General features: G+C 44.8%; 1 protein-coding gene across 2 annotated transcripts in view; it reads right to left on the bottom strand.

Moving 5' to 3' along the window:
* Positions 1–5660: 5660 nt before the first annotated feature.
* Positions 5661–13299, bottom strand: part of LOC119137049 (glypican-5-like) — a 63311-nt gene continuing 55672 nt past the window's right edge. For both annotated transcript variants that reach the window (XM_037276030.1, XM_037276031.1), the window contains exon 8: positions 5661–6814. In XM_037276030.1, coding sequence (XP_037131925.1) covers positions 6633–6814 — 182 coding nt within the window. In that variant the 3' untranslated portion in view covers positions 5661–6632. The remainder of the gene's footprint in view (positions 6815–13299) is intronic.

The raw sequence follows: 13299 nt of genomic DNA, 5'->3' as shown, positions 1-13299 counted from the left end.
AGAACTTTCCACATCGTCTTTGTTGTGATGCCTCAAATCGTATTGTGCGTGGCCTTCTGCTAGCGTATATTTCACAGCATGACCTACATTTCAAAGTATGCTAATAACACCCCAGTCACCTTGTGGAATTCAAAGAGGTCAGCCTTCCCTTCCAGACTTACCTCACAATGTCAACATCAAGGTTAGGGTTGTGATCTCTTCCCTCTTTGACATTTCTAGCGGTGGGACACAGAACCAAAGCGAAACATATTGACGAAACAAATAAAGGACACAAAGAGAGCACTTAGAATGATGACCTAGACCAAACCACACTCAAGGTGGGTGATTGATTGAAAATCAAACTTTGTGAATTGGAAGTCACACATGTTTTCGTCGTTGTCAAGTCACAACTCATTCAAATGGTAACTCTGGTTGACTTAAACACAACTTTACCACTACGTTCATCTTCCACAAGTTCATGTGTCATATCGCCCGCCGGTCGTGCGAGACGTTGACTGACAGATGATTCAAATGAGAACTATTGAGGCACTCCAAGGGCAATCTTATGAAGCATGATAAGAAGAGAGAAAGGGGGGTATATAAATAAGCTGAGCACAGAGGGATACAATATTCAAAGCAAGAAGAAAGAACTGCAGCGATAATGCTTGACTTCTCGGGGCGTCACAAATGAGAAATGTGGCTTTTACTAATCAGAGAGCGATTCTCCTTTGGAATGACTTTAGGATGGCGCTCGGTGGAGAAAAGCTGGACGATTAACCCATTTATGGAGACGCTGCCACTCTCACGTTTTCCACTGCAGACATTTTGCAGCATTTTAAAATGGCACTGCTTGAAATCCAGAGCCAATTGAACACATCAGGTCAGAACACCATACTGATTTTCATATCGAGAAAAGAAAATGCAACACAATCAAGTCACCACAAAGCAATTTGAGACAACTTATTTTTCTCATATCTATTTCTCTCTATTTTCAACCCACTGAGTTAAAAAAAAAAAAGACCTTGGCAGAGGCACAGATTAATTTGGGTGATCCTCGTGCATCGTGTCATCTCCTATAATGACACTTTATTAATGTGCTTGTGAATATAATAGCCTGAAGGACTCCTTGATTGCATTTTGTTCTGTTTGGACTATTAGGTCGTATTTATTTACAATTCATATTCGATTAGTTAATAATACTTAAGTACAAAGTCTCAAATGGATACAAATCTCTTGTTGCAAATTGGAATCAACACGAAAAGCGCTCATTCATCTCCAGGACACCAGCGAGTAGCACGGCTGCGACTTGACAAATAGAGCGAGTCTGACGGGGAATTGAACACGACATGATGACTAGCCTTGTGTGACTGGCATGCACCCACGCATATATATATGATTTCTCACGATGGGAATTGATCAGTGTGACCAATGAGGAGGACCAGTGAAGCAATTATCATCATTTTCTTCTTTTTTTTTTTTTTGCTCAGCTATTACAGGTTTGACATGACACTCTGCGTTGCTAATGCTCAGAAATTCAGTCAAAGGTAATGTTGGAGTGTAATATGAAATTGCGTCGGCAGCGGGAAAGCGGGGAGTGGAAACGGCATCCGACGAAACATTATTTGTGATGATATCTTGATAAAGATATTTTTCTTTTCTTTTCATACGATTGTATGTTTCGTTATAGTAGGTACTGTAAATCTTGGCCACTTAGTATAGCTGCAGCTAACAGCTAGCAGGTACCTGAGTAAAAAAAAAAAAGGAATTGATTTAGAATAAGTATTTGATATCTCGTTTTTTCCAGGTGCCTGTGCCTAGATTGTCCTCCAATCCTGCAATGACCCTCATCATTTTTGTCGCTCCCATAAAGTGAGCACGTAATGCATTTCACGTTCCACTTGGACATTTCTCCATCTATTAAGAACTCCCCGTTTCCATCCAGTCCCTTTCTAAATGGGTTAGCATGAAGGATTTCGGGCTCCCTAGTTTGAAACTCGGCTGAGTATACATACGCAGCTACTGGGTTCTGCCGAGACCACGATGCACGCACGAAAAGGACAGACAGCCTATTAGTGTCAGAGCGTCGACGGTTTTCGCCGAGTGGACTTTTGTTGGGAAATGTTGACGACGTGCGCGCGACTGCGTGGATTAGACGCGTGTTGAGAAGATGAGGTGTGGACTTGGCTGAGCCGGTGAGACACAAGCGCTGACGTGTACTGCCATTTAAAATAGACCAGACAGACAGACAGACAGACAGACAGACAGCTGAGCAGCTGTGACCTCACGTCACCCCGACTCTCACTTACACTCGCTGACAGTATTCCTGCCATATGCACACCAGAAGTGGCAAAAGTACTTAAGCTTTGGATTTAATGGAAGGTGAAAGCATCTCCTGAGAACAATGCACAGTAGTACTAAATGGATACGACTTAGACTCGGGTTTATTTTCCGGATGATTTTGTGAATTATTTACCCATCCAAATCTAGACGAGATTTCGAAAATACACGTACAGATGCAAGGAAATAGTCCGTATAGGTCTATCTTCCTTCCTTCGGTGCAAAATGAAAATAATATTCCGCCAAAGCAGTGGCCCTGAACGTTAGCTAGCGAAATAACGTGTCCCGCCATGTTTACTACGTATATCTGTGTTTACCTTATCTGTGCAAACACAAATAGAAACGATGAATTGAACGCCTCCTTTTATGCAGTCAGTGATCTAGAGAGTAAAAGCGAAAAAGTGAAGAGGGAAATAAAGACATCCATCCACACTACACACACTCACAGGCATGATGTGTCTGCTCCATCATTTACATCCATTCATTGATTTGCGTCGCTCGAAGCAAGTTTGTTAAACAGAGGACGACACATTGCTCGAGGGTATTGCTTTGGGGTAAAAGCAATTCAATTCCAACTCTGGCAAGGACGAGGCACGGGACATTTTTGGCCGTCGTCTGCTGCCGGCCAGACGGCCGCGGCACGAAACAGATTCCAGGGATCAAATGCAGTCTGCATACGAGTGGAAGTCTGCAATTGTGGGACCGACCGGTTGGATGAAATCACTGCTATTGGGGCAGATACTTGAAGAAGCGTGCGGCCACTGGCCGCTCTGCCAGGAAAGTGTCATGAGTTATTTGCGCTGATAGGCTGATGATAAAAACAGTGTGGGTGTGGTGGAGGCTTCAAGTGCCTCTGTCGCCTGAAGCGGAGCCATTGAATTCCTTTCCTCAAACCGATGACGGGGAAAAAAAAGACCCAGCGTGGACACCGGGCAATAATTGGACCTGAAACTACAGTGTAATCCCCGTTCCAGGACATTGGTTGAACTCTAATTCCTTTGGACTTCAAAACAATTTTCCGCATAGGAATAAGAGATAGTCGTATTCATTGTCTTAATTGATCCCAGCAGCCCATTCTCCTTTGCATTAGTATGTGACTGAACCGCTTCTACTGCGTGTATGTGAACGTTCGATGTTTTTGGTCCCATTCGATGGAAAGGGGAAGATTTGACCCCACTGCTCGATACGTGGCATTCATATTGCCTTTGTGAAATATGACAGCAAAATCCATCTCACTTTGGATCCATCTCAAGGGGAGGCCATTTTGCTGTCGACAGAAAATGACATCACGGTAGCCAGGTGACTGATCACAACCAATCACGGCTCAGCTACAGAAAACGGTGAGCCGTGATTGGCAACAGCGATGCTATTCTCATTTGACAGCTAGTGGCTTTTGCCTGTTCAATTCATAGGCCACAAACAAAACCATCCAAAGAATGTGCTTCAACTAGTTGGGCTGCACAAAAGTGTTTTTTCTGCAAACCGGCCAACGCTGCCTCCGTCAGTGCACAAAGCTACTTGTGCACATTGGATTTCTGCTGCAAATACAGACCGATATGTTTAGCAAGGAAGCCTCTTGGATGCAAATGGCAAAGGTCAGACAGCGCAGCCCGCATACACAATCACAACTCGTCAGCTTTGGGAAGTAACGGCAGCAGTAGCAGTAGCAGCAGTAGCAGTAGCAGCAGTAGCAGTAGCAGCAGTAGCAGCAGCAGCAGCAGCAGCCTACTTGTTTGCCGTTCCTAAAATGATTTTTCAGGAAGCCTGCCTGTAGTGAAGTACTAAGACAATGAATGAATGGGTTCATTTCCCGTGTTGTTTCAAGATGGCTTCCTCTCTCATTCCATTGGTTCTCGCTCTCTCTTCAGTCTTGACATCATTCTCCCCAAAAAGAATGTCCTTTCTCCTTGACATGCAAATCAAGCAGTGTCTTAATTCAAAGTGGTGCCAGCCAGCCAGCCAGCCAGGCATTGGCATGGTTTGGTGCATTCCTCACTGCTCCATGTTGAGTTTGCTCCTTTGTATCTTATCCTTGGGCTTGTGAGCATTTACTAGTTTACCCTCCTGAGGTTTGCCGTGGTCTTTTTCACAGCAGGTTTGACAAAGTTAAGATATCCACTCATTCTGTTGATAAAAGATCCAGACTCGTCTGCTTGTTTGTTTTGGTGTCCAGCTACGAGAAGATTCCCTCAAGGCAAATAATACAAAGCAGAGCAGATTGAAAAACAATGCAATAAGACACAAAACAAGTTCAGTGACTTAATTATGTACATTTATACACATGCGACAATATAGTATGGCGGCCAGTGACCTGTGTGAGGGAGATGGGGAAAGAATTCAGCACAGACGAAAACGGAACACCCATGCCTCATTAACCACATCTTACAGACTGGATTTGCAGAGACATCAAAGACAATCTATCCTTTTGCCCGCGTTAACAAGAGAACTGAACTGGACTGGAGACCAACCCGTCCGTACCTAACGGAGCTAAAATGTGCGTCTTTGAAGCCTGGCTAGCCTTAGTACTGTATCAGGGTCGTCACGCTGAATATACATTCATTGACATCGCGCTGAGTATACATTCATGGACATCACGCGTTTCACCTTGCAACAAGAGATTGGAGACATTGTATAAGGAGAGCGAGCAGCTTGCTTGTTCAGCTTCTTCTGCGCTGAGACAAATACGGATTTACTTGTAATCTATTGGATTTGTGAGGAACGTTCGGCATTAGGGTGGGTTGGGGGCATTTCTGTTATCGTGACTGCTTGAAAGAAAAACATTTTCAGCATTAGAACAGGACACACAATGAAGTCATTAAGAAGGGCTTGCACAATGGCTACCACTGTGCTGAATCTGGCAAGAGAAGCACCAAACATTTGAAAATGGTTTTCAACACTATTAGGCTGGATGCTTCACAAAGTTGTTGGGGTTTTTTTTTTTTTATGTCAAACCCACAGTTTTGATTTGCGTCATGGCAGCGCGAAGAAAAAAAAAAAGAATGGAAAATAAAATCATCATTTTTAAAAAATCTGATATGTATCCGATATCAGCTTTTTAAAACTGTAGGGTTAATAGAAAGATACGAATCTGGTGTCGTCGAAATTGACCAATCGTGTCCACACTCACATCTGTCCCGACAAAATAACAATAAAAACGACTGGCTGTTGAACTACAACGCCAGCATGGATGAAAACTGCTGCATTGGAGAAGTGTGAAGAATAAATAAGCAATTGCAAACGACAGCCACTAGCGTAAGGTGGAAGTCATGTCCGATTTTTTCCGGGTGGGTTGCTGTTAACCGCAGTCTCTCCACAGTTGAATACTACAAAAGCAATCCATTTTGGAATTCTTACAGGGTCTTTAAGTATTGAGGGCAAATCATTCCAAGAGTGATTTTTTTGACACTGATCCTGCTTGCATGAACATTTTTTGACAACATGCATTTCCACAAGCCAACACGCAAAAGAGGATGCACGCTAAACATTCATAAAATCAAATGACATTGTTTTCCTTCCTTCCTTCCTTCCTTCCTTCCTTCCTTCCTTCCTTCCTTCCTTCCTTCCTTCCTTCCTTCCTTCCTTATCCCTGTATATTCAGAGCAGATGAGCAAAATCCATTTTAACAGCTCATAAAGCTCCATCAGGCACTAAGAGGTTTAGGCTGAACACTCCGCCTGCCTATACACAGTCACTTACTATAAACACCTCGTTGCACGTGTGCGAGGGCGCTCACCTGCACACTCGTTACATTCTAATCCGAGCCAAGATACACAGTCATTAGAGGATATCAAATTTGCTGTTCTGGGTCGTCAGACGCCTGGAACGGATTTATCAATCTAGCATGCATTCCATAATCCTCACACAGGAGAAATGTTTTCAAAGGAGTTTTTCTGTGGGGGCGGAAGACGATGCAGTGCTTTGCCATGGCAAAATGAAAGGTACAAAGAAAAGTAGTATGTGTATGTAAATTGTGTAAGGCCTCCCTCGTACATACATAGTCCTCACTAAAAATGCCAAGGGTGTGTCTTTAAGAGTGAACGGTGCCGGCCGAGCTGTGTCCATCTCCACCGTTTCCTGAATCCAGAGGGTGCGCTGGGGAATTTGTTTGGAGCCCGTGCAGGAGATCGGTTTTAGCAAACACGCGGCGAGCGCCACAACGGGACGGGCAATCTGCCGTCTATAGTTTCACTTGTCATCCAACAAGATGGAGCAGTCGAAAAATGCTGTGTGTCTGTCTGTGTGTGTGGGTCTGTGCGTGGGTGTGGGTTGGATGTTAAAGTCACTATGCACTTCCTTGTAGCCGAGTCCCAGAGACATCAGAATAGGGTCCACTGTGAGCAAAGTGCAGCAAGGAGCAGTGCGAGGCTGCAAGGTCCCGGCCGGCAGATTGACGGGGAGCCTCCGATCACCCGTACCGGAGGGGGCTTGGCTGGGTTCTGCTTTGAAGCGTCCAACCCAGGCCCGTTGGATCCAACTTCACCGGAGCCTTTTGTGTGTACTGTAGAATCAAAACCACAGAAAATATTCATCATTTGAGAGTTCAGGACCCTATCGTCCTCATTCTTGGGTACCGTGCCGATCGCAGCCACCGATACCTAAGGCGAAGAGAGTCTGACATTGAGCGTGTTGTTTCGTTATCGTGTTGAATGAAACTGACTTCAAAAGATATTCCATATTCAGTATCGAGGGGGAGCTCCAAAAGTAAATACTCGTCGGTCTGAAAAAAAAACGATCAATCACTTGACTAACAGGTTGTCTCAATACATTTTCAGTCAACAAGAAAAGACTGCTTCATCACAAACATCTAAAGAGGCTGAGCAAACATTGCATAAGCCTATGACTAGGGAGGGAAATACGTCTATCAAGGAGTGCCCATCCCCAAAGGATGAAGTAATGACTGGATGAAAGATTGCAGTGCATTGTGTCAACTGTTACAAGATCTGTAATCCGCCACTGTTGGAAAAGGAGGTCAGGTTTTCTGCTGATCCCACTCAATGCCACCGAGCCAAATCTCTCAAGATGGATGCAATTGTGGAATCAATCGGCTGTGACCTTACTGGCGGCTGGCGTTACAAGAATACAGCTGTGACATCTCCAAAGCCCGTCCGTCTTGACAACTTTCAAGTTGGCCGTGAAGAGACAGAAGCAACACACCTTATTTGGGCATCACAACAAATGATTTCTTTTTCCATATCTCCACACCTCTGTTGTGCATGTGTGATAAGGGCTAGGCCGTCTCAAAAGAGAGTGAATTGTTTCCAGCATACGTTGTTGTTTTTATTGTCCCGGCTGACAATAGACAAAGACAGCGTTCATTCCAAATCTGATAGTGCTTATTGTGTTCGCTGGAACTGGGCTGCATCTCACCAGGATAGCCAAGAATAGAGAAGGTAAAACATGCACCACACAAAAGGCTAAATCACTGCATGTTAACCAGCTGGCTAATTATGGAGACAAAAGAAGCAATTACCTTGCAGACAATCACGCTGCCAACTAGTTGAAGTGTTTATTTGCTAGTAGCGAACACACGTCGCACCAAAGCTTTGTGAACTTTAACACAAATTGGAAGCAATATAATTTAGCTCAGAGTGGGCGGGCCAATGCTAACTAAACCGCTCAAGACCAATTCTTGCTAACAGCTGTGAAAACTGTACAAAGTACGTGATGCTATTTACACCAGAGAGAGAGAGAGAGAGATTATGCAATCAAGCATGTTGACACATCACAAGTGCAACAATTCGTTGATTGTCCTTTGACCAATCAATGAACTGCGGTGTGTTTAGCTCCAGGTACCGAAGCTAATTATAGCGCTTTTATTACTGTGTCATGTCATTCGTGATTCAATGAATAATTAAGTTGACACCTGCATCAACGTAAAATCAAGAAGTGTATCTGAGCAATGAAGTCCCTTAAAATATGCAAAGGTGTAAAGACAAACATCAAGGAGGCCAGGTGGATAATGGAATGTGATGTTAGCATAATGACACAATGTTAGCAGATTGAGTCACGCTTCATAGAGCTGGCTCAGATGATAATGATGAAAATACGGGGAGGGAAAGGATGGAAAAGCAGGCGATGATGGTTAGGAGAGGGAAAAACAGTAGGTTTGCTTTCTAAGCAGCAGATTGAATATCCATCATCAAGGCAGATGGAATCCATCAATTCAAGGGTGTGCGATGGCACGCATATATATATATATATATTTTTTTTTGGAAATTTTGCATAATTCACAGACCCGACCGACGCCTGTGACGATGAATAAGGAGGCTACTGAAATATGACAAAGTAACCCATGGATGGAAGGAAGGAAGGAAGGAAGGAAGGAAGGAAGGAAGGAAGGAAGGAAGGAAGGAAGGAAGGAAGGAAGGAAGGAAGGAAGGGGCAAAAAGGTGTTGCTATGACCACGCAGGTGAAGCAGAAAGTGAGTAGGATGTAGCATAGTGTTCTGTTAGAGGAAAAAAAGCAATGCAACATCAATCAAATCAGATTGGTGGTTCGGTTTTACATGACGTGAAAGTAGGATGTTGAATGAGAGGGAGAATATTTTCATCAAGCCACACTCCAAAACTGTGGTTCGTTCCACTCTGCAATGGTGTACTGCAGCCTGGTAGACAGGACCACCTGTCTCATACTAGGCTCATTTCAACCATGATGGGGTGCAAAGTGTGATAACCGTCTCAAAGTCAACATCAGCCGTTTGGAGAATCAGGTCGAGCGTCGGTGGACGCTGTTGGTCAGGTATTTCCTGCACTGGCAATTTGTCACTATTTCCTGTTTTTCAATATAGAGGTGGAAAATAATGCATGGGTTTTTTAATCCTATTCACTGATTAATCAAGAGATTGCTCGATTATCAAAATAAACGTTCGTTTTAGCGCTCGTGCAAAATCCCCCTTCATTTGGACCACTAATGCTCCTCCAGATGGAGAGGCTGTTGTTTGGGATTTTTGGACACTCATTGGCCAAAGAGCAAGCAACAACAGCTGCTCGGAACATGCCTGGTCACAGCACCGAGGACGGGCTGCACCGCCAAGAGAGGATGGATGGATGGATGGATGGATGGATGGATGGATGGATTGGATGGATGGACGGACGGACGTGACGGACGGACGGACCGGGCGGGACGGATGAGAAAAAGAGGATGCGGGAAAGTGGGTTGAAAGGTGAGTGGGATAGACAACACAAAGATGTCTACCAAGGAATTCTGGGGGGTAAAATGATTGGACGATAACCCAGAAAGACACCACATTTCTTTTACTTTCTTCCACTTTCTTTTTGAGTTTATCCTCCATCTGATGCTTCCATAATATGTGAAGAGTTTTATCTCCTTGTATTATTAAGCTATTGTAGAACGAATAAAATGCGCAAAGAGACTTGTGTTCTGTTTGCTGGTACGTCTATTTATGTGAGCGGTTTGAGGCTCACGGCGCTCTCCCTCGGTTGAACAATAGCCGAGGAATGGCCTTACTACTCGCAGCTTAGCAAGTGCAGCTGCTCCAAGCTGAAACACTTGCAGCCATAAAAACACAAATAGCAGCATCAGCCGAGGTATTTCTTTTTGTCTCCATCGCCCATTTCACATCTGCTTTCAAACTTGTTTATGCTGCAGTTTTCAGTTCCAACTCGACGTGTATTAAGAGTGCAGACCTCCCTAAAGGCCATTGCTAAACATTTGTTTTTAACTCCAATGCATAATTCCTATCTATCTTCTCGCCACATATTGGGCAGGAATCTGTCAGACTTGCACATGGACATTGTAGTCAAGTCAACTCAAAAGAAAAACAACCTATTTGGAGAGGGCTCATTTATTATAAGGTGGCATTTATATTGGACATCTGCCATGAATGGATGTGATTGCATGTGTGACAGGTTTCATCCCAGTGTCATCCCGAAAGAAATCAGTTTGGAGGTTTGATTGATAGCACATGTGTGGGAATGTTGGTGGATGACAATAACTTTGCTCCACCTCCCTCATACTGCACATATTCTCCTCACTCGGTTCACTCCCTCTGCTGACCTTGAAGCTCTTCTCCCTCCGCTGGGCTTGATGGGAAACGGATGCAAACGGCGGAAGCAAAGGAGTTTGTGCTTCTTGCTCGTGGACAAGGTCATTGCGTCTGCCTTAGCGAGCGATGTGGCATTAAGATGAAAGATGTTTGACACGGTTGGACCATTTGAAAAAGCAGATTGGTGAACGTGATCGATGTAGACTCGCTATATGGTGAACTCCATTTGGCTATTACCTGATCATTTCATCAACTGTGCACTGAATCCTTATTCGGTATGTAACAAAATTGATGCAGGGACCATCGTCGAGCTCGTAAATGTATTTGCTTTTGTCCGTGTCCGACTATCTCTTCTGCTCAACCGTTCCAATGTGTGACCTTTCTGAAATGTTGGCTTGTGAGAGCAACAGCCTCTCTGTTTCGGCTAAAGAACAAAAAAAAAAGCCGAGCGGTGTAAGGTTTCTCGCCTCCTTTTAAGTGGATGCGCGTCTTGAAGTCGGAGCTCCGGGCGAGACTCGGCAATCTATTACGGAATGTCAAGGGAGGCCATTTTGATTGAAGCGGTTGCCTTACGTACACTGGACACAGGGCAGACTATCAATGTGAAGGTTGAAAGTCCCTTACTCATCAAAAAAGACTTTCTTTTCTCCACCTTTGTAATCATTTCGGTGCCAGTTAATGTGCTGGAATTTTTCGCTCTGTTCCTTTAACTGGAAACTATTTTACTGATCACTGGCAAGACTGGAAATTGGTCACAAATCGAGGGTGCCTAGTCTGTTATGAACTAGACTAAAAAGACAGGATTGGTTTTTCCATTTTTGAGGTATGGAGCCCAGCATTGGCGCCAATAACAACTTTCACCAAAATATAGGAACCCAGACAGACTGGGATCCAAACAATCACGAGGTACCCCTACTTCACTTGGTTTCCATCGAAAATAATTGAAGTGAAAGGTAATGAAAACACTTTGGTATCAAAATGACTTTCTTTTAAGAACATTGATGGCGGCTAAGTGGACCTGCACAGACAGAGCTATGACCCAACTCCATGCTCTTTTGTTTTGGCTCACAAGCATGCATGCGTACATTTAACATTCCACAGGTGGGTAGCCAAAACTCATTTAGCTCTTAACTCACAAACACTAATCAAAGCTGTTAAAGGAAAGGATGCTTTGACACTCTTCATTAGGGGCCATCCATCTCTGTGCTCACTGTCCCTGTGGTTTTATGCTAACTAGGGGCGACCTCATCCTCTCTAACTAACCATCTGATTTTCTACTTTAAAGCAAAATTGATGTGTCTTGGAAAGTTCCATCTGGTTCATAGGGGACGTAAGACTGGTGGCCCCATGGGCACTGGATGGGCCACTCAAGGGGCAGAAAGGGGCCAGCGATGGGGCACGCATCCAAGCCTAGCAACAGGCATGGCTGCACAGCAACTCCAGAGCAGGGGTCGCTGCGACGGAATCTGCTCAGTGCCATACTCGAGCATTGGACTCTTTGGCAGGATTAGGATTTACTCCCTTATGCAAACACAGTTACACATAGAGAAACAAATAGCAAAGGAGGCCCTGGGGGGACTGTGACCTCCACTAGTCAATACAACAGATTCTTAAAATGGAGAAAAACAGTCAAACGTTTTTAGGCAAGAGAAATGGGTTGGAACAACACACTTACAGTATATTGCATCCTCCAAACTCTGACACTTTGCATTCCCCTCCAGAGGACCTATTTCAATGATATGACAAGAATCCACACCTCGCACGCCATATGCCTAAGTGCTTTGGCAGGTGCTAGTTTGTCCTTTCAGACAGACATGCGTGAAGGATACGGCTATAAACTGGCTCTACTTTAGTGAGTCTCGATAGTCATTAGGGTGCTGCCTGCCTGCCCTGCCCTGCCCTGCCCTGCCCTGCCCTGCCCTGCCCTGCCCTGCCTGCCTGCCTGCCTGCCTGCCCTGCCTGCCCTGCCTGCCCTGCCCTGCCTGCCCTGCCTGCCTGCCTGCCTGCCCAGTAATACACCAAAAGAGCCTCCCGCACTGAGGTGAGAAGGTGCAAATGGTGTGAAGTCCTTGTGCGACAAGTCTCCGATGAATTCAACTGATTTAACTTATTTCTGTTCTCATCTTCAAAGTGTTCGTAAATCACAAGGCTTGGAGGGAGGGAGGAAGGGGGGAAAAAGTTGGGCTGTGATGTTATAAATGTTTTATTTTGAGGGGGTGAGTTGCCTGCTTTGATGTCATCTCTTGCATATCAGACTTTTCAAATCAAATCTCAAAGCAGCTTCCTTCCATATGAGATTTTGGAGGACTTATAGCAAGAGGTCTGCAGGACTTAGAGTCTAGTGTCTATCACCCAACATTGAGTCCATGTTGTTTACTAGACTAAAACCAATGTACATGAATGTTAAAGAATGACTAACATGCGTTGACCGGTCAGGTCTCGCCTATCCGGCAGGCAGGCAGGCAGTCAGGCAGGCAGGCAGGCAGGCAGCCAGGCAGGCAGCCAGGCTGGCAGGCAGGCAGCCAGGCTGGCAGGCAGGCAGCCAGGCTGGCAGGCAGCCAGGCAGCCAGGCTGGCAGGCCTGAAAGTCCACCCAGCTAATTGCAGCACGAATTACAGATTTAATCATAAGGCTTTAATGACCTTTCAATCGTTTAATGAAGGGACTGCAGCATTACTTGAACGCAAACATATTCAGGATACAAGTCAATGCAGCAGGTCGATACTTGACTTGGCTCATTGCTGCCACATTGCATGAATCGACCACGCATGCAGTGCAAATGTGAAAAGAATTCAAATATCCATTAAGGCCAATTCGGAGTTGCAAAGAAACAAGTTGACTTCCAAAGACAATTCCACCTTAAAGGGGAGTCCTACCACGTTTTCACTCATCCTCACTCACCTGGTCTGTATTTAAGTCAAACAGGCTGAGACAAGGTTCAGGTTCATCCTTCTACTGTGTTTTTCAATATCACTGGA

The sequence above is a fragment of the Syngnathus acus genome, chromosome 17 (genome assembly GCF_901709675.1).
Source record: "Syngnathus acus chromosome 17, fSynAcu1.2, whole genome shotgun sequence".
In the NCBI taxonomy this organism is placed as follows: Eukaryota; Metazoa; Chordata; class Actinopteri; order Syngnathiformes; family Syngnathidae; genus Syngnathus; species Syngnathus acus.
This window is presented reverse-complemented; position numbering and strand designations above follow the sequence as displayed.